The 23,813-nt window shown below is 34.3% G+C and overlaps 1 protein-coding gene across 2 annotated transcripts in view; it reads right to left on the bottom strand.

Annotated features, from left to right (window-relative positions):
- The window catches only part of LOC106879866 (matrilin-1), a 109,048-nt gene that overhangs the window by 50,054 nt on the left and 35,181 nt on the right, over window positions 1–23,813 (bottom strand). For both annotated transcript variants that reach the window (XM_014929584.3, XM_089351007.1), the window contains exons 2-4: window positions 15,110–15,134; window positions 4,301–4,452; window positions 1,011–1,449 (exon numbers count right to left, since the gene is read on the bottom strand). In XM_014929584.3, the coding sequence (XP_014785070.1) occupies window positions 1,011–1,449; window positions 4,301–4,452; window positions 15,110–15,134 (616 nt within the window). The remainder of the gene's footprint in view (window positions 1–1,010; window positions 1,450–4,300; window positions 4,453–15,109; window positions 15,135–23,813) is intronic.

The raw sequence follows: 23,813 nt of genomic DNA, 5'->3' as shown, positions 1-23,813 counted from the left end.
TCCATGCCTTTAAGCTTTATTCTAATTCACCTATTGCTCTATGTCTCTCCACTATTAGTTTTCTGCTAATTTCTTTCTTTCTCCTCCTTCTCTTTCTATAAACTACCTTGACGTTGTATCCACTAATGGTTTTTTAAACAAAACTTGTTAGCATTCCCTTCATCATATACGCAGTCATCACATTCTGTTAAAATGTCTTATTGGTGTGTTTGGTTTCTTTCTTTCCTTGATGAGAAGATTGCATTGTTTTACACTATTTTATTCCTGCTAGAATAATACCAATGTTGTATTCGGAACATATGTCGGAAGTAAAAAGATTTAAATAACACCTGCGTTTAAATATATATATATATATATATATATATATATACATATATATATATATATATATATATATATATATATATATATATATATATATATATATATATATATATATATATATATATATATATATAGTCAATTTAAACATGAACAAGCAAGAAAAAATACGAAAAAACAACGCGAGGACGTGGAATAAGTATAGTGTTATTGGACGCTCAGGATAGGAAAGAAAAGAAAGAGGATTTAACGTTTCGATCGGAGATCTTCGTCAGAAATATAGGAAAAGTCCAAAGAAGGGAAGACAGAGAAAGAAAATCGCCAACGATGCACACGCGGTCACATGAGTGCGTGTACTCGCGCTATGCAGCTTGGCCGAGGACGTTTATACATCCATATCTGTTAACGGCTATTTTGAATACTTTTCTCGCTGGATTGCATGTTTGTTTCTCTTTTTGTCATCTGTGATTTAATTTTTGATCTTCGAAATAAAGGAAGATATTTCCTCCGTCTGGCTGCTTTTCTCATGTGTGCACGCACGCACACATACACACCACACACACACATTTATATAGCTATGTTTTAATGAATATCGGTGATAAGTTGATGCAGGTTGATGGTCAAAAGACACCCTAATAATAACAGGAGTAACAGAAGAAAAATAGATGAGAAAAAGGGAAATTACTTACGGTTTCGGCATGTTTTACGAACGATGTCATCTTTGATTCTATTAAGATCCTCATAACTTGAAGCATGGATCAAGTATTTCCACCTAGGTCTACTAACAAGCTCACTCAATTCGTCGTATCTGATACGGTTTCCGATCCCAATAGCAAATATTTCTATGTTTTCTTTTCGACAGCGTTTTGCTACTAATGCCGCCGTTGTATGTGTCTGAGATATTCCATCCGTTAATAAAATCGCAATCCTTTTCACTCCAGGTCTGGCTCCATTTTCTGATTTATATACTCGGGTAAAGAGAGTATTTAGTGCGTTTGCAATGTTAGTTTTACCTTGGATCTGTTTAATCAAACCAATTTTCCATTTCAACACAGACTTATCTCTGGACTGCATAAGGTAGACATTGACCATGGCCCAGTCACTAAAAGTCACAATTCCAACTCTCACCTAAACGACAAAAGAATGAAAATATTTTGTTTCATTAAATTATCGAAGTATCTTATTATATTTTGTCTCAAGTAAGTAATATTTTACAAACCAGAGTGTTAGGCGTAGCGTAATTCTTAAACTTAATTATAGTTTTTGGTAATAAAAAACTTATAAGCGGTTAGATAAAAAAGCATTCATTAGATATATTAACTGTAGATAATCGTCCCATATTCGTAACGTATTAAACATGATATATAAAAATTACTATGAAAATAGATGTTCCATAATTGATTAGATTAGATGAATTCTTGTGATCCTAAGTCATTAAATCCCTGAAGCCCTTTGTAAATCATAGAAAAATTTCCTATTTTGCTTTTGTATTAGCTTAGATGTAAAAACCGATCTACGAAAATCTGACAATGACAAAAACGCATGTATGTATGCATGTAATGTATATGTACGAGGAAGTACTCGAAAGAAACCGGAATTTTGCAATATTATTTTATTTACATAGTTTTACATGTTTACACTATTATAGCCTACAAAATATTTTCCATTTGAAGCAATGCATCTCTTCAGGCGCATTTTCAACTATTCGAAGCAGTACTAGGACTCTTGCGAAGTAATGCCTTTTAATGCCTCCATCGTTTTTTCTTCGGCCTTTACCTTTCCCTTGGATAACATTGATGGTGTGGAGAGGGGAGGCTGTTAATGCATGGGTGACTGCTGGTCTTCCATAAACAACCTTGCCCGGACTTATGCCTCGAAAGGTAACTTTCTAAGTGCATTCCCATGGTCATTCATGGCCGAGTGAGGTCAGTCCTATATATATAGTTAAAAATATGTGTAAAAAATATATAAAAAGTAGAAGAGAAATGCCTTCGTTTCGTATAGTCTAATATCTCTTTATAAATATATGCATATTGTATGGATGTCGTGAAATCCAACCGGTTTTCGCTATTTAAATTGTACAGTAATCAGTTCTCGTGACAGAGGGATTTCGTCATTTTGGATGTTTGAAGAATAAGAAGAATGAGTTTAGAGAGTGAACTAAGAGGAGCAACTAAGAGGAGCAACAGGTGGCAAGGGGGACAACTGGCTCCTTAGTAGAATTTTTTTTTTAATGGTCAAAGTTGTATGGTCTGTACAATTGTATGAACAGGTTTTCCTTGTTTGGGCGTTCTTGTACTGAGATTGAATCTTTGCATTGGTATATTAGGAAGATATGAAAATTCGGCTTTTTGTTTGTTTTTTGTTTTTTGCTTGCGCATCTGTCGATGCGGCCGCTCAGTGCTATCTGCTTAAATTGAGGGAAACGAATCTGTTCTTTATACAGCGTGACTCTGCGTCTCAAAGTAAGGCTCGTTTGGCCCACATAATTGTGACCACAACCTGAGCAGGTTAGGACATAGATAAGGTTCTGGGAAGCACATATGAAGTTGGTCTTAATTGAGAATTTTTGTCCTTACTGGAATGTGAATTCCGAGCCTTCACTTAGGTATGGGCATATACCACAACTCGGTCGTCTGCATTTTTTAACTGTTGGTATCGTTTGTATTGAGTATAGTTTTGCATTTGTTGGGAGTCTCTTGAGTGATTTGTCTTGTCTTTTGCATTTTTGTGTGTATTTAGGATGCAGTTCATTTTCGGGTTTTGAGTGAGCAGAGGGAGATTTTGTATAATTGTGTTGTATGCTTCATTGTTTCTGGAGTTGTGGGTTGATATGTATGGGAGTGATTTAGGGTGAGGTGTGGTGTTTTGTTTTGTTGTCCTTAGTGTGTTTGTGTCAAATTTCTTGGCACGTTTAATTCCATGGTCTATAAGTGCGGGTGGGTATTGACGTTCAGTGAGTGTTATTTTGAGTTCTTGTAAGCGAAGTTCCCGAGTGGTTGTGTCAGATACAATTGTCCAGATCCTTTTTGCTTGATTGAATGGGATATTTATTTTGGTGTGTTTAGGATGGCATGACCTAAAAAGGAGATACTGTTTTGAGTCTGTTGGTTTGTAGTAAACGTCGGTTGCAATTTGGTTGTTGGACTTTTTTTAAACCAAAATGTCCAGAAATGGGAGCTGTTCCTTGCTATATTCCATTGTAAATTGGATGTTGGGGTTTATATTGTTCAATGTGGATTTGAAATCCAGGAGATTATCATAGGTTTCATTCCAGATGATAGACAATCGTCTAGGTAACTTTTCCAGTTTTTCTTATGTACTGGTGGAATGGGGTTCCAAATTTTTAGAGTGAAAGTTCATATAGGGTAGATTCAAAGAAACCCACTATTAGGTTCGCAAGGACAGGCGCTGCTTTCGTACTCTTCAGGCACATTACCTGGGACTTACCCTGAAACAAGGTTTGTATATCAGATTTAACGCCTACTTTCTAAACCACACACATACATATGCATGTTCACATGCATATAAACATACATATGCACGAGTGTGTACCCAAAAGTAACCTGAAACATTCCCTGTGGGACAAGCTCGTTGTAGTGCAGGCTTCTTTCACTAGAAGCCACTTGATGCCACCTTCAAGCATATCAGTCTGCCGACCGACGTCGTCGTGTCACGTCGTACTACCACGTACTGCGTGTTTGTTTTGCAGTTCTCCCCTACTCGTTGACTTTTGGGAAGGCTGAAACGAAGGAACAGCGTGCTTCCGTGAAATTCTGTTTTCTGCTGGGGAAAATGGCGGCCGAAACAATTGTCATGAAACTAAGTAAAACATTTCTATTGAGCTTGTGATATTTATTCTTGTTTCAAGAAGAAGCAATGTTATATCTTTGTAACTGTAATTAAACTATATTGTGAAATCAGTATAATTAATTATGTAATAGGTTTAAGTTAGCTGATAAGTATTAAAAATAGTTACCTGTAATTTGTTCATACCGACATCTAATCTGTTAATCATGTAATGTATAAATTCCAATTGTTTCCTGAAATTACTAGGCCAGATACTTGATGAGGAATCCACAACAAATACCAGATCAGCAGGGGTGCCGTAACATTTCAGAGGAATATGGTCTGTAAGAAAACATCATTTTGCTATACATTAATAATATTCTGATAAAATTATTTCATTAATTTTGTTACACAATCTTTTTCAGATCTTCTTTTCAGAGATATTTAGATAACTATTTCATGAAACTGCTCCTCTAGTTTTGCCCAACTTTAAGCTTCGTACTTATTCCATCAATCTATGTAAAATGACTTGGCTAGAGATGTAAGGAATGCGACTCTACACATCGTTTTAAACTGGTATAAATGAACTGACATATACTGATGCCAGCCTCTCTGTGGTCACTAGAACTTTTAGAATTAGCATCTACATCTCTCAAATCATATCCAGCCAACTTCAATATAATCTATACTATAATGAAGAAAGTTGCCTATTGATTAGGTATGTAACAATTACTAAAAGTACTAAAAGAAAGCAATATCAAAAGCTTGATCGTCTGGAAATATTTTTATAAATTCATGTTCTAAGAAATTTCCTATAATTTCGATTTCTGAAGTGTATGGAATTTTTTTTTAACTCCAAATTCTCGAAAATTTAGATGTTCATTGCATTCACTTCAGCGTAGATTTTAATGTTTAATAATAAACACTATTAATTCGTTGCAGGCAACATTTTTTACGTTTATATTTGCAACAGTCTCTCATTCTCGGTCGCCTCTATTTTCATTAATGTTAATTTAATGATAGCTGTATAAGTTTGATCTGAGATACAATTCCAAGAATATTATCAGTTTCCGGAGTTTATTAAATGAATACTTTTGTTAAAATGAAAATCTTTTAATATACCGAGATAATTTTTAAGTGATTTTGTGTTGAATGAATGCATGATATTATACAAAATAGCTGTATAACTTTGATACGAGGCACAATTTCAAGAATATTATCAGTTTCCGGAGTTTGTTAAATGAATATTTTTGATAAAATGAAAATTCTTTAATATGCCGTTATAACTTTTTTTTTTTTAATGAAGAAGTGAATTTTGTTAGTATGGCTACTTGGAATGCAATAAGCTTTACAATAATAACTGTATGATCGCTGCTATTTCTAGCACGCTAAACAATATAGTTTTAACGAGCTTTCATTTGTATATAATATGCGAATGAAAAAGAAAATTTAGCAGCAAAGGCAGAAAGACAGGCAACTGAATCAGATGAAACCAGAGCAAAACGACTGAAACAGATATCTGAATATGCACGGAGATAGAGACATGATTCTGTTTCCGCTACACTTGACCGACTGGTTAGGGTATCTCTAGAGGAGAATATTCTACTTCAAAATAATTGTGTCAGATCACAAATTGTTGATGCAACACTAAAGACATCTTTTCTTTGCTATTATGTAGAAATAGTGGAGTTGGCAAACAATCTAAGACTTTTTACAGGTGTCATTCTGGTGAAAGAGAGTTTGTTAATTACCGTCTTGATGTAGGAAATGGTAACATTTCTGTTAAACAAAGCCTAGGTGAATTCAAAATCAAACTACCCAATGACCTTTGCCTTGAAAGTGGTACTCTTTCAGATCTATGTGATTTTGTATATGCTGACCTCAAAAATAACTTCACAAACCCTGTGGCTTGCAAATACAACCATTGTTACTTCAACAAATGAAGCAGCACAATTTGTGAATGATTTTCTGTTGACCAGGATACCTGGTGAGCTAAAAATATACAGAAGCTCAGATACAATGAAACTCTGTACCCAATCGAATTCATCAACAAATTTACGCCATCAGGGTTTCCACCACACATTCTCAAACTGAAGTAAAAATGATGCATAATGCTTCTGAGAAATTTAGATGCTACTAATAGACATTGCAATGGCACACGCTACATCATTGTCAGTTTACATGATCATGTTTTTGAGGCTGGGGTTGCTTCTGGTCCTTATACAGGATCAACTATCCCAAGAATACCACATGTATCTCGAAAATGAAATTTCGATTCATATTTACACGCAAACTATTTCCTGTCAAGCCAGCTTTTGCCTTGATGTGCAACAAGGCACAGAGACAGACTTTTGAACAAATTGGAACATATCTTCTGATACAATTCTTCTCACATGGTCAGCTGTATGTTGCATTATCTAGAGTTCGAAAGAAGGCTAATGTAAAAAATATTGGCTGAGAGAAATGGAAACAGTATGATTACTGACAATTGTATCTACAAGGAGATACTACTTTAAAGCAAAATATGCTTTTTAGCAAGATTCAGTAAATAGAATTAACACATAAGTTATATGTAAAGTAATATATATTTGTGTAAAATTAAATTGCTTTGGCATATATCAACACATGCCGAATGTGGGTATATTTCAAAAAGTAAAGAAACGCCATTCTCATGTGTTCTCACAGCACCAGATTTGTGTGTGAGTGTGCGTGTGTGTGTGTGTATCCATCCATCCATCCATCCATCCATCCATCTATCTATCTGTCTATCTATCTATCTATCTATCTATCTATCTATCTATATTTGTAAGTTCTACCAATTATTAATGATAAATATATATGACAGATTGACTCTTAAAAAAAGAGATAAAATAATGTGATAAAATAATGAAAGCAATATTTACTAAGCAAGCGAGCACTATTATACAAACAAACAATTAGACGTAAAATATCATGTTTAAAGCGAGGGTAGTTTTAATATATAAATATAGGCGAATGTACGGATTGGTGCGCTTACGCAAACCTATAGACTTCTCTACTCTCTTACCTTTACCTTCTTAGCGGTCTATTAGCTCTTTTGTCTTATTGACGGTCACCACACAGTAATTTCCCTTTGTTTAACGGTCATTTTTCACAGGAATTTTCAATGGCCAGATAACTGAAGAGATGTTGGCGTGGGCTCCCACCCCGGCATCCGAAACTCGGAGTTTTATCATGGCTACCGAATAAGTGTCACATATTTTTACAGATATATGTATATATATATATATATATATATATATATATCAGAAACCTATGGGGTACGTACGTGTCAGTCCTGTTTGTAATGGAATAATTTATATAAAAAATAGTTCGTGAGAATTGTTACAATAATCTATAAATCTGCGATGAGTTACTCCGTTATTTTTCTGCTTATGGAGAAGTTAGAATTCTGCTGGTAGTAGAATCCTCCTTTCCAAACGCAACTAATGCGTATGTACCAGGGAACATGTCTGTACGGGAATGCTTATATATACATATGTGTATGTATGTATGTATGTATGTATGTATGTATGTATGTATGTATGTATGTATGTGTGGGTGCGTATATATATATGTGTATAATAACAATATTAACTGACTCATTGGTGTGCATGTATACACATTTATGTATGTACATTTAAATGTACATATATGTATTCTTGTGTTTATAATATATCCACTCGTCAGAGTAAAGGATGAATTTTAGTGCAGTCAATCGAATGAGACTGATGCTATTTAAAATTGTACGATAAAGATGTTGTTTAAAAAGTGTATTGGTACAAACTTAGGATAAACATTTTGAAAAAATGATATAAATCCAGGGCAAAATCCTTTATAGTAATCCATAATGGCTGTGTGTAGATACAAGTCCCATAATTCTCTTTCTATTTACTATGTAATCCAAAATGTAAAGAATTCTTTATTACCCACAAGGGGTTAACATGTAGGGGACAATACAAGATGGGGACAAAAAACGAATGTAAGGAATGAATGAAATAATGGATTAAAATGAAATGAGGCTGTTCGGCCCCAACCTCCGAGCGACTTCATTTAACCTGTTAGTATGACTTTAAAAACACAGCTAATCTTCATCTTTCGCGAAGATAACGATCATCTATCCACTTTGGGAATTGGCTGGTGTCAATTTTCCTGACCCAGTATTCATAGTCCTTATCATAGTCTTTTATTCTTGGCATATGTTCCAAGTTTACCACCACACAATGGTAATCCAGAATATCCTGTCGTATTTACTTCGATTGTATTGTCCCATGTGTCTATCACATCGTAAAGTTCTTTATTTGTTCTGTCATATATTACAATGTGTTTTTCTTACAGGGCGGGGGAGGAGCAGTTTTGGGACCCCTGTGTGCTTGTGCTTTTCTTTGTACCGGTGGACTGTGGAGAGGGTTGGTGTCTGTAGAGGGACGATGGGGCACAGTGGGTGTGATTGGGAGTCGGGTTGAAGTGGGATGGGGGTCAACATTCACAGGGTGTGCCTTTTTCTCTTCTTTCTTCTTTTTCTACCTGCCTTTTCTCATTCATTCACGTTGTTCACCTCTTCTTTTTTTTCGGCACTTGTCTTTCGTCGGCGCTGAGAGTGCGGCTTCCTCCCTGCTTACGCGCTTTTCTTTGGTCTTTCCGGGCGGCTGAGAACATATATATATATATATATATATATATATATATATATATATATATATATATATATATATATATATATGTATACATATATATATATATATATATATACATATATATATATATATATATGTATATATATATATATATATACATATATATACATATACATATATATATACATATAAATCTCATTCAGAGATTTAACATTGCTTATATATATATCTATAACTATAGTATAGCTGAGTTTGTGAGTGTGTGTGTGTGTGTGTGTGTGTGTGTGTGTGTGTGTGTGTGTGTGTGTGTGTGTGTGTTGCATCTATAGAAATCCACATTTTCCACTTTTTCGTAAAAATTTTTACATCAATGGAATTTTCTCGATGTGAACTTTCCAATGCAGTAATTAGATTTTTTAAATTCCGTTTACTTTATGTTATTTAAGGGAGATTTGGCTGTTGTTTCTAGTAACTTTTATATTTCTTCCCTTTTACCTGGAACGCCGTTCTTACACACGCGCTCAACATATAATATAGAGAGTAAGAGTAAAAGAGAGAGAGAGAGGGGGGGAAGTGATACATACAATGTCATAGATTAAATTTTCCTCTCAGTATTCTTTACCTATTTTTCATAACATTGATACGTAAAAACATACGCAACCACACATACGTGATCTATTCCTTTCTCTCCCTCTTCCTCTCTCACTCTCTCAAACGCATACACGTGCAAGTAAACGCAATCATTCACAAAAATATAACTCATGTTCATCAATGTGGCATAACTACAGAGTTGTACCCCCCTCCCGACTTTGGAAGGTCATAACTTTCAGAAAAATGAATATTTTTTAATGAAATTTTCTATGCATATATTATTTATTATGTTGATTCGGTGAAAGTGTTTTGGGAGGCGGGGGACAATTTTCGGAAATTCCACTTAAATTCCTCTTAACTTCCAGGAAAATGAATATTTTTTCGTGAAATTTTTTACAAATATACCCTGATGTATGTACATTTTGAGCATGTAGGAATTTTGAAGGAAACAACTGCAGGTTATTTTTGAGAAGTGTTTCCCACTCGGTGGTGTTTCGGAGCAAGTCGTCCATATTTGATTCATTTTTCTGTTATGTCCGAATGTGCATCCGTAGATTTCTAATGAAGTAATAGGCAGTGAAGAGAAGCCGTCTTAAGAAAACTTTTAACTACCTCTATTCCTTTCTCCCCCTCTCTCTACCTCTTCCTCTCTCGCTCTCTCAAACGCATACACGTGCAAGTACACAATCATTCAGTAAAATATAACTCATGTTCGTCAATGTTTTGTAAATATACCACGATTTTCACTAGGGTGTTAGGGCTAGGGTTTTAGGGTCAGGGTTAGGGTCTAGGGTTAGGGTTACGGTTAGGGTTACGGTTAGGGTTAAGATTAGTGTTACAGTTACGGTTTTAGGGTCAGGGTTAGGGTTTTAGGGTTAGGGTTAAGGTTTAGGGTTAGTGTTAGGGTTAGTGTTAGGATTTGGTTTAGGATTAGGGTTGGATAATCGTGCGAGTGTTAATCTGAAAAATTACAGATATGTGAAAACTACCGACCCTGCCATCTATTATAACTTTTGTTGTTTTGTTTAATATATACATAGATTATGCCTCCAAAGAAGAGAGTTTGCTGAGGAAAGAAAGCAACTGGTTTAAAATGACAGCAACAGACTGCAGCAATTAACCACATTCCAGAAGCTACTTTGAACATAATCCAAAATGATGCATCAACATCTTCTGCCCAATCTGATAGAATTCTGGCAAAACTGTGTAGCAACAGATCGCCAGCAACTGCTTCATCACAAATTGCCGTCCTAGCTCCTGCAAAAAGGGATTACCCTGCTATGTATAATCAGGGCAGCGCAAAAAGTTGTTTTGCACAAGCATTTGTATAGCCAATTAGACGGATGAAATTTACGTACGCTTAATAATTTTACGCAAAACAGCCTTCAGACTTTCCCTGTTAATTTCATCGTCTTTTGAATTATGAACATATTTACATCATAAGGGTTTTTTCGTTGTAAGGCTTTCTTTTTTAGTTGATTTTCACCTAGCAAGACTTATCGTAGATGGTGTAATAAGTCACACCCGGACATGGTCGGGTTATACTGCTAGTATATATATATATATATATATATATATATATATATATATATATATACATATATGCATATACAGGGTGTCCCAAAAAGATGTACTCACTCTTTGACTTCCCAGCACAAATGCATTTTGTGTTCAAGTAGATGTTTATTGATATACATACAATCCTAAAAAGTTAAATTAAATTCAGGAAAGTAAATTGTTCTGCCTTCCTTCATTTTCCGAACAAAGCTGATAACGTCCAACAATGGATTCGACAACATTGCCAAACATTTCCTTTGGAATTACAAGACATTGTATTCGAATTTCATTTTTCAAGTCATCAATTGTCACTGGTTTTGCAGCGTAAACCTTATCTTTGAGATGTCCCCATAAAAAATATCCATTGGCGTGAGGTCTGGAGAACGTGCAGGAAATTCAACACGACCTCTTCTCCCAATCCATTTGCTTGGATTTGTTGCATCGAGGTAAGCCCGTACATCACAAAAAACAATGCATTAGTAATCGTCTGTCAAAGAGTGAGTACAGCCTTTTGGGACACCCTGTATATCAGCTCATCCCATATGTTCTGTCCGAATTTTGAACAAAGAAAACAAGTGATCAAAAGTAATATTTAATTGAAATTGAATCATCAATGTACTTTCCCTGATTATCTATGACTTCATTCCATCTGTTTACAAGTTTTTTAATCCCATCAATGTAAAACTCTTTTGGTTTCAAAGCGAAGAAATCTGAAATGTCAGTTTCGACCTCCTCCGGGCTTGCGAAAGTTATGTCCACTAAATGATTCTGTAAACTTTGAAACAAATGGTAGTCTGAAAGAGCAAGGTCGGGAGATTAAGGTGGATGAGGAAGTTTTTTCCCAACCAAGCTCTTCGATCTTCTGTGATGTGATCTTTGTAGCGTGGGGTTGCGCATTGTCCTGATGAAACATCACTCCTTTTTGATTCACTAAAGCGGGTCTTTTTTCTTCAAAGCTTGGTTCAAACGCTCTAATTGCTGACAGTAGACTTGAGCATTGATTGTTGCATTAGATGGTAACAATTCAAAGTGAATTACTCCTTTGCAATCCCACCAGATAGAGAGAAGAACCGTTTTCCCATGAAGTTCCCTTCTTGGTTGTGGTTGAGCTTTTTCTCTTTTACCAAGCCACTGTTTACGACGTTTAACATTTTGATAGAAGATCCCTTTTTCGTCACCACTCACAGGTCTATCCAAAAAGGGCAAAATGGGATTTGCAGTTGCTTTCGGACAATTAATGAGGCACCCATTTTCCAAATTTAGGAACCTTTCCAAGTTGTTGAAGATGATGATTAACAGTTGTATGGTTTGAACTAAACTTTATTGCCAATTATTCAACTGATAATGTAGGCTTTTCTTCAAGTAATGCCTCGAGGAGTTTATCATCGAACTCAACTGAACATCCTGTTTGATCTTCATCTTCAAGGCTGAACTCCCCACTTCTGAATTTTGCAAACCATCTTCTGTAAGTTCTTTCATTCAAGCATTCTTTCCTATAAACTGAGTGTATGTTTCGAGGTACTTCGGCTGCAGAGTTTCATTTTTTTCTACTCATAAAGCAATAAATATGTGCCTTAAATGCTCTTTGGATACTTTCCTGTTAGAAAGGGTTATAATCAAAGAAATTTCAGTTCTATTATTCTGTAAAATAATAATTAGTTTAAATATACACAAATACATAAAAATAATTTCTAATTCTATTAGACATTCTAAAATACTATTAAATTTCATTCAATTTTAAAAAAGGTAAAATCGGACAGAACTTATAGGATGGCCTGATAACTTACTGTGTGAGTTAGCAGTTTTTGTAACAGTATGCTTATATATAACGTTGACCCTTCTATATTTGCCTTCTAAAGGACATGATTTTTTACTTTTACATGTGCAATATTTAGTTGCATGTTTCTGTTCGTGGTATAACACTTAATATTGTTATGATTTTTTGTTAAGGTGTGTGGTGTTATATTTGAATTTGTTGTGCAATCATTTATAATAGAATTAGGTAATTTTACTGTTTGTATATTACTATTGTTGTTAGATTGTGGTATTGGATTATCTAAAGTCTTGCCATATCTAATGGTTTGCATATTTTAGGGAGTATAATTATTGGAATTTTGCTTAGATTTTGTTAATGTTATAGTATTGCTATGTATTCTCGTAATGTTATCTATTGAACTGGTATTATATCGAGTATCATTTGATTTCTAGGACTATTGTATATTTCATTACAAGTATTATAATTGTTAGTATAATTTCTTAAACTATATTTATATTTATTAAGTTTTCGTCTATTAGAGCTGGCGATAATTGATCCTATGTTCGGCAACGTAGAAAAAGATATTTTAATTGTTGATTTATTTTTGACTATGTTCAGAAATTTTTTGCTAATCCTTTAACATTTATTGAAAATGGGAGTGTGTACCAAATAATTTCCCTATTTCCACTCCTACTAGGTAGTTTATTATAGTTATAAACTATTTTTGGAATTTGTATGGTATTTCCTGAGTGTTATTTTGTTATTATTATATTTGGTTCTATGTCTACCATAACATTTTCTAGGTTTTTTGTCATGTCTTACGGAGTGTTGATCTTTTTGTATTGATAGAACATTATTGTTAGAGGTAAGGTTAGTTGTATTTCTTAATTTAATATTATGTGTAATTTGGTTTAGTTCCATTTGTGCTATATAAATCTTAAGTTTTGTATCTTTAATATCTTTAATATTTTGTTTAAATCCACTTGCAGCTAAAGCTTGATTATAATAGCTTGCGTGATTATTATAGGAGAGATCTGAGATTCTAATAGATATACTGTTTATAATACTCTTAAGTCATGGTATATGATGGTAGAATGAATGTTTATATATTTGAGGTATTCATTAGATTTGTGAAAAGAAGAATAAGTGGAGGTATTGAGGTCCAGAGTTACATCTAAGATGCTTTACTATAGCTTTCTTCAAAGGAAATAGATAAGCCAAAATTTTCATAGAAATTATGGAGTTCTTCTCTCATTTTACCTATTTTTCTTTTGGATCGGCTATTATATATCAGGAGAGCGAGCGTCATCTCTATATAATCCTCCTTTGAGAGAAGGAAAATATTGTCTGGTCTTTGGTAATAGATATAAGCCTGCCAAGTCCGTGATTTGTGCAGAATCAGAAGTTCCCATGGTGATATCAAACAATTTTTTATTTGTAGCACGGCACCATAATTTAGCTAATAGTGTTATGACGATTTCAAGTTGTGTAATATCAGAGAGACCTCTAGCTAAAATTATAGTTTTGTTTTATATAATCAGTGGTATAGAGGCATAAAAGCTATTAATGTCAAATCTTAAGAAGGAAGTAACTTTTTAAACAACACCTTGATCATATGATTTTAAATAGCATCAGTCTCATTCGATTGACTACACGGAAATTCATCCTTTTTTTCTGACGAGTGGATGTATTACCTAATAATGATTATCAATTTTGAATTTCATTTCGAATGAAACGATCGTAAAATATCTCAAATCTTTTTAAATAATCGTACTTTATATATGTATCTATTAATATAATATTATTTATATTACAGACGTATATCTTCTGTGATATTTTGATGTAATTTTTCCTGTTTTTACTTTATAATATATATATAAAATGATTGGTTTCCTCAAATTTTCGAGTCACCAAATTTGGATCTTTACGATCCCAAATTACCTATATTTTGAAGAGTATTTATTAAACAGACTACTTTGTGTTCACTTAATATTGTAGGTTTACTGGAAAGATTTCATTGTTAAAATATGTTAAAACCTGGGACTCTCGATCAATTTTAAGTTATGAAATTTATTCTTTATTACCCAATCAATTGCTGTTTTTCTTATTACTGTTATGCTACATAAAACTGAAGAAGACTGGCTGGCATCTGTCTTTTGATATACATGCAGGTTACAGTCAACTTAAGCCACTTGTTTTCCGTTTCATATTTAGAAGTATTGTCTGCCACGTGGAAAAACTTTATTGAGTCACTATGCAGCTAAACGATGTCTGAGAAATCTTTAAATGAATTCCATTTGTTAGCTTCGAATATTATTGAGCAATTTTAACTTACTGTTACGATCTTCATTGATAATGCTCATAAAATAGCGATTGTTTTTGCATAACGAACATGTAGGTTCCGGCGAAAAAAACAAAAAGAAATTATTTTGACTTTTACCTTCACATATAGATGTCTGGAAGTTCTGCAAAGAGAAAGAAAGTTATATCATCGTCAGTATACTATCATAAACTGAAATGCTTATCTCAGTAAAAATTACTAAGATAGTTATCTTAAATTTATATTTTACTTTCGATTACCAATGCAATGAAAACGGAATAAATTATTTAACTTTATCCATCTGCGTGTGTGTGTGTCTGTACGCGCGCGCAGTATGTGTGTCATGGCTTACACATGCACCTGTATCTGAGTCAACATCCCGTCTGACAATAAGAGACAGTTCACTGTAAATCATATCTTAATTTAGCTAATTTATCAGTTTTCAGATCCCATTTGTTAGTTCAATTTACTCCCTCCACGTATCAAATTTCTGCTTCTTATATTTTTTAACATGCCGTATTGAGACTGTTTTTCATTTGTGCATTTGCTATACGTTTTTAACTTATATATATATATATATATATATATATATATATATGTTTTCCTCGCATACTGTTTTTTTCTGTTATCTTGGTGCGCTACGGTGGATTAATTTAAGACTTTAGCTCTTATTTCTAGCAGGTAAATGCTTGTTAAGCATCATTACGCTTTGCGCAAATTTATAATTCATAGTTATTTAATGCTATTACATCTGCGATCCACCTATATCACTGCTGGTGATATCATCAATTTTAAAATTTATCCACAGATGATATGAACAGTAGTAACATCTGATTTCAAATCTCAGTGTTTGAATGTTTAGTTTATATATATATATATATATATATATATATATATATATATATATACAGGTATATATATAGATATATATTGTTTGATGTACACAGTATATAGTTAATAAGCTACTAATAGTTTCATACATTAAAGATATTTGCTGACAGATTTTAATATCACACCTAGTATCTCCAAGTAATATTCAAGCTCTGAGAACATGGCCTATACTACTTATAAATTAGGACAATAGAACAAAAAAAATCACAAAAACAAAACAGAGGAAGGTGGATGTAAAAAGGAGGGTGAAGGAAACAGAAAAAAATAGAAAATTAGAGCTATGTCTCCTTTGACTTTAAATTCATAAGCTAGTTGATGTAGAAGGAGTCTAAATTGTGCCATACAGCTGCTCAATCAGGAGAGAGTTGTGTTCTCTGATTCTTCAAAAGAAATTTGTCCATATGTTTGCAATTGCTAAAAATTTCGGTTCTGTAATTCAGTAGAGCGGTGAAATTTTTAGATCTAAAAAGGATATGCAATCTTTCAGTTGCGCATAACTTACAATTTTTTAAATCCATTAACATATGGCATGAACTTTTCTACAATTTTGCACTTGATTGTATGTAATGTATAACTGGTCATCAAGCACCATACGTAGTTAGCCAACATAGTGGTTTTACTTTTTTTCATGTAACGGGAAGATAGGTGATAACCATAGAGTCTTCACTCATATGTGTGCGTATGTATGTATGTGCGTGTGTGCAGTGGAGTGCGTATGTGTGTGTGTGTGTGTGTGTGTGTGTGTGTGTGTGTGTATGCGTCTTTGTGTATACATACCTTGTATCATTGTAGAGATAAATCTATTCAAGTGTTTATATGTATATGTGCATGTGTGTGTGATTTATGCATATCCTTAACTATGCATGTTCGTGTGTGGATATATATATGCACACATATATGTGTATGTATGTATGTATGTATGTATGTGTGTGTGTGTGTGTGTGTGTGTATGTGTGTGTGTGTGTGTGTGTGTGTGTGTATACTGCATTTATATCCACCAATAGTTGCTTCTATGTGTATGTGTATAAATATGCACACATTTTCCCTTATTTATTTATATATACACACACATACATATTTACTTGCATGCAAATATACATATACATATATTCATATATATATATATATGAATATATGTATACGTTTTTAACTTTTATATATATATATATATATATATATATATATATATATATATATATATATATATATATATAAACTAAACATTCAAACACTGAGATTTGAAATCAGATGTTACTACTGTTCATATCATCTGTGGATAAATTTTTAAATTGATGATATCACCAGCAGTGATATAGGTGGATCGCAGATGTAATAGCATTATGTGTGTGTGTGCATGTATATATATATATATATATATATATATATATATATATATATATATATATATATATACACGGGGGTGTATGATTGTGCATTGAAGAATATACTACTCAAAGAGATTCCAATTTTGTCTTATTTTCAGGTTTTATTTACAATCTTATAATAGTTTAAGATAATATAACATAAGGAAATGATAGAATATTAAATGTCCATTCTGATTGAACTAGTACTTTCATGTATTAAACTGTGTAATTTTCAAGTTCATATAGTAGTGGTGACAGCTATGCTTTACAATTTACAGCTGTAGTGAGATGGCTACAATGTGTACCTTAAATACATTTGTATAAGTTCCAGAGTGTTAAGTTTTGCAAACTGTATTCTGACTAACCAGTGTGTGGCTTTACTAAATTACTTAAGTTGATTGGTGTTTGGTTTAGGCGTCACGGTTTGTTGAACATATCAAGAGACCTGTATTTTGACCCTGGTCAAAGCAGTAATTGTTTGACTATTTTTAGAAATGTTGTAAACAACATTTCCCAGGGATTTTTATATTTCAATTATGATCATCATCATTATTATCATCTTTATTATTGTTGTCACTGGTGGTGGTGGTCGGATTAGCTGCGGTAATAGAACTTTAAACCCTAAATATGATTATTTTTACTGACATTTCTCTTGACTTAGCGAGTATTTTCCTGCTATCGTCATCATGAGAACCTTTAGTATTGTTATTGTTGTTATTATTATTATTGTTTATTTAGCTTGGGTTGTAATTTATCAATAAAGTTCCTTTCTCTAAGTTTTCCCTCGATTTCACTTAGACCGTGCAGTTTGTGGAATGGAAATATGATATTTTCCGACTACATGTTGCTAGATGATTATTCAAAGGTATTTGACGGACATTTGGATCTCTAATTTGCTGTTGGTGCACACGTGATCGTTCTGATAGTGCACTTCCAGTCTGACCCACATGTAGTTCTTCACATTTTAGGGATTTGATGCAGTAAATTAAATGATGCTGTACTATTTATGGGTAAGGTAAACTTTTTTAAATGGTTGACGTAAATTTACGCACGCAATGTGCATGCTTTAAATCGACGTAATTATACACCGCCTGACTTAGAACCTGTCACCTGAATTAACACCGGTTCACCCGCCAATTGATAGGCCGATTAGACGTTTCATGTAAATACATACAACCCGATAGGCTGGTCCTGTCACCCGGCTCTGTCAACTTCGTCGTCGCATCCTGTTTCGTCTAACTTACGGTCGTCGCCTCTTACCACTCCCGCTCCTTCAACTTCGTTGTCGCGTCCTGTTCCGTCGAATTAATGGTCGTCGTGCCAAGCTACACCAAGCTCCACCACCTCACCAGTTGTTTCTTCCGATTCGGCCGATGATTCGAATTGTGAGTATTTTCCTAGTTCAGAATCAGATGATACCGATAGCGATGATGATATTCCGGTGAATCAAAGGTACAGGCGGGCAGCAGTGAATAGCCCTGGACCATAGAATGTTGTGTGGCGAGCGAGAGACAATTTTGTCCGATGGCATGGGTTTACTGGTACGCCTGGCATAAAGGCAAACCTTGAACATGGAAGTTCGTCATTGGAAATCTTCTACGAGTTTTTGACGGATGATATGTTCGAATATATAGCAGACGAAACGAATGACTATGCCGAAAACTATCCCCAACATGTCAAACCCGAGCATGGCGGTGATTGGTTTCCAACCACAGGGGACAAAATCAAAGTTCTGCTTGCCCTGAGGGTACTGATGGGCATCGTGAAGAAACTGACCCTGGCGTCATATTGGGATCGGGATCCAGCCACGTCGACATCTTTCTTTCCGGAAACGATGCTACGTGATCGATTTTTGGCGCTTCTTCGAAATCTACATTTCAACTCAGGTGAAAACTAGGATGACAAGCTGCTCAAAATACGTCCTATCGTTGACGAAGTGGCTGAAAAAAATCAGAACGGAGTATGACCCCACACAGGACATTTGTACGGACGTGAGTTTGCGGAAATTCAAGGGAAGGCTCCGATTCATACAATACAACCCGACCAAACGTGCTTGCTTTGGAGTCAAGGATTATAGACTATGCCAGTCAACTGGCAGAGCCTGTGGGTACATGTGGAATTACAAAATCTACACTGGTCAGGACAGATTGGATCTTCCAGCGTCTACTCTAGCGTTAGCTGATGTCGTGTTGTCACTGGATGAAAACTTGTTTGACAAGGGCTACAATATTTATATGGACAAATGATTTTCGAGTCCAGACCTCTACCTGCAGCAGCATGCGAGGAGGTCTAATGCCTGTGGGAGTGCGAGGACGCACAGGAAAAACATGCCGCCCGATCTTTATAAAATAAAATTTCGAAAGGGGGAAACAGCGTACCGATGCACCGATAGTGGCATTCTCCCTCTAGTGTGGCGTCTGCATTATCCACAATGCATTCTCTAAACACGAAGGGCACTAGGAAACAAAATGCAGACGGTAATGTCATAATGAAACCAAGTGTCGTTGTTTCATACAATGAAGGGATGGGTGGGGTCGATCGCTCAGTTGACCTGGCGACGACACACAAATCGGTGAGAAAATTTGTGAATTGGTACAAAAAATTTTGATATGTGCCTGCTGACTAGGAAGGCTACTACGGATCACTAGCTCCAGCCACAGCTGTGAACTTGGAACCTAACGGATGACCAACTATAGTACTTACGCAGCGTACCTATTGGTTTAGATCATCAGCGAACTAAACCTCTCACATTCTCTGTCTGTCTGTCTCTCTCTCTCTCTCTCTGTCTCTCTCTCTCTCTCTCTCTCTCTCTCTCTCTCTCTCTCTCTCTCTCTCTCTCTCTCTCTCTCTCTGTATATATATATATATATATATATATATATATATATATATATATATATATATATATAATCTTTTACTTGTTTCAGTCATAAGACTGCAGTCATCTAGGAGCACCGCCTTGAAGAGCTTTTAGTCGAATGGGTCTGTCCATCTATCCCAGCACTTTTTAAAGCCTGGTACTTATTCTATCGGCCTCTTTGTCGAACCGCTAGCTAACGGGTAGATAAACAAACCAACACCAGTTGTCAAGTGGTAGGGAGATAAAAACACACACACACATGCATATGTATGCATATACCACGGGTTTCTTTCACTCATCTATCAAATCCTCTCATGTACGTATGTGTGTGTGTATATGTATGTGTCTGTTTGTGTGTGTGTGTGTGTGTGTGTGTTTGTTAGCACAGAGTTCTCTAATTGTTTATGTGAAGTTTTTTTCAGACAGAGGGCCTATTTAATTTCTCCCAGTTTGTATGCACGTCAGTATTCATTCACCCAAACTCTTTATATCTCTGAATTATCTTGTAATCATCATGTGCTGAAATAGTCAAACAATCCTCAAACAAGTCAGGAGTTATCATTCATACTTGTACATCAATAATATCTTCGCTCTATTGCATGCCAACTTTCAATTTGTAATAACTTAAATTCTTGTCTCCCCGGTCTTCATCAACCAGAATTAATCATTAATCTAATATTTATTTTTTTGTTCCCGTAGTACCGAAAAACATTACTTGAAATATGTTGGTACTCTGCATTATGTTACAATCGATTTAGCAATTTGTATTTCATGTAGAAGACATCACTGGGAAATTCCTCTACTGTGACTATTTCTAGTTATAGCTATTAATATCCACTTAGAGAACAGTTGAAATATTAAATATAATACGATAATAATCACATTCGAAGGCGCTTATGATGGTTTGTTTTTACTTACAAAGGAATTTCATAAAATCTTACCTGATAGACTAGCTTTCTAAATGTCTAAAATTTTTGTAAATGACATAGTTTCCCTTTTATCGCCTCACATCGGATTCTTTGACTTTTAAACACAGAAATGTTAGTACTCGATAAGAGACATTTTCATTTCTTTATTTCAAAACACGTCAAGCAGCATACACACAATCGCGCGTGCGCACACACACAGACGCACACACACACACACACACACACACACACACACACACACACACACACGCACGCACGCACGCACGCAAACACATGCTTGACTATTACTATTAGCATTATATAAGCTAAATCAGTCAATCAATCACTCAATTAGTGAGTGTGTGTGTGTGTGTGTGTGTGTGTGTGTGTGTGTGTGTGTGTGTGTGTGTGTGTGTGTGTGTGTGTGTGTGTGTGTGTGTGTGTGTGTGTGTGTGTGTATGCGTGCGTATGTATGTGTGTATGTGTTAGTGCATGCGGTTAATATAGGTCTGTCCATTGGCTTGATTTTCCATAGTTTTCTCGTCACGCAGCTACTTTTTCAGATAAGTCAAAGTGAGCAAAAATTACAAGACTCATCACTGTATATATACATATACACACACGCACACACACACACACACACACACACACATACACACACACACACACACACACAAATACACACACAGAAATGCACACACATTTGTTTAAGGTTTTGTACCCATTTAAACTGCAGCTATGCACCTTATAACGTGGAAAGTCTTATGTTCTGAAATTTAAATTTTTAATTTGCTTTAATTATAAAATTACAACTAAAAGTACAACTTTTGGTTTTGGAAAACAGAACTTTTTCTTTCTCCTTCTATACTTTTGTTAAGTTAGAATTTCTCTGTTTTGATCAAGATTTTCCAATATCCTGTATCAAGCAATGGACTCAAGCATTTAAAATAGTTAAATTCATAGAGCCGAACAAAATCAAAAATATTAATTTTAATCGTAAATGTGGAGAGGAGTAAACATTTTCCCTTTCCTTAATACTAACAAGAGCATAGTATGGGGGAGATTTGGATGTTATTTCTAGCAAATTGAACAACCACAGAGAGAGTACCTCATTGGCTCATTTGTTGATGTGTATAAGTAAACAAAAACTAAAAGAAAAACAGACATAGCAAACACACAGACACACATATATGTATATATATATATATATATATATATATGAATGGGCAGAATTATGAGGTAAGCACATGCTAAAACTCCTTACAACTTTTGTATTTTTACGAAATTTTACAAGTTTTTTTCGATTCTGTCTTCTGCATAATGGAATTGATATGATTATGCAACAAAAAAAACTCCTACCTTCCAATTTTTTTTAAATTTGTGATTTTAAAATACAGATACTCTGAATCTACCATTCATTTCTCTATAATTTCCAAATAATCTTTTAATACTTTTATGAAAGAAAGTCAATTGACGGTCTTCACCTTTGAAATGTGAAATGTGAAATGCCTGTGACATGCTGCATGTCCATTAGCAATATTAGCAGACAGAAAGCCGTGCAGTGGTACGACATATAGTCCAAGTAGACGAAAGCCTTCTTTTTAAGAGGGAAAATGAAGATGCAAGAGTGGTGAAGAAGTTTTGGATACTAGTGATTGTCGTGGCCGACGGTCAGTTTTTATGCGTATGTGCGTATATAAAGATATATTAAAACGATATGTATACACGTACGTATGTATGTATGTATGTATGTATGTATGTATATATATATATATATATATATATATATATATATATATATATATACAACAAAGCCTAATGGTGTGAATTTTCTAAAACTACTTTAGGGACAAACGGTTTTTCACAATGAATTCCAATTTAATCGGAATCTACATGATCTGAAGCATATTTGGGGCACAATTGTGTGGATATGTCGATATATATATATATATATATATATATATATATACAAGGATGTATATAAAACTAACTCTGTAAAAATGTATGTTTGTGTGTGTATATTTGCATGTTTCTGAATGCATTTATGCATGTATATGTATAAGTTTCAGAAGATATTAGAATAATGGAATAAAAGTCAGTCATAATAAGAGACTCCCAAAAATCTATTTCCTTAATGTTTAACTACTGTTTCTGGCACACACATTTACGTAATTTTGATTTTGAAGTATTTAAAAAATTATTTGGAAATTAGAAAGAGAAACGAATGGTAGATTCGGACTCTGCATTTTAAAACCACGAATTTTGTGTGTTTCAATTTTTTTCCCCAGAAGTTCATGGCTACATAGAAGTATGCAGATTTTGTGAATGAGATAAACTAGATTCTGAATGAGAAATAAATTTTTATGACAACCTTTCAGATATTTTTTACGTCGTTTTAAAAAGGGGCTGATTTTGTGACTCAAACTAACTAGATCCAAGTATAGTGAATATCATCCTCCACAATTTGCTACTCATATGAATTACATATGTACAGTCTCTTTCTTGAGCATTAAAAATCGTCTTCCCAGGTGACAATAACTTATATGTCAAATTGCTGCACAAGATCTAGCTGTTTTGATAAGGGAAATCGGAAAGGTTTGAAATGATTACAAGATCTAGCTGTTTTGATAAGGGAAATCGGAAAGGTTTGAAATGATTTCATCGGCATTTACTTGTACCAAAGAGCACTTTTTCAATAGACAATACGTTGATCTCATTAGTGTCGCGTGGTGGAAATAGACACAAATACCAAACTTTCAATACATCATTTCGTTTGTTTTTGTTTTGTTTTTTATTTTAGC

This window comes from Octopus bimaculoides, chromosome 4, assembly GCF_046866305.1.
Source record: "Octopus bimaculoides isolate indiv1 chromosome 4, ASM4686630v1, whole genome shotgun sequence".
NCBI lineage: Eukaryota > Metazoa > Mollusca > Cephalopoda > Octopoda > Octopodidae > Octopus > Octopus bimaculoides.
This window is presented reverse-complemented; position numbering and strand designations above follow the sequence as displayed.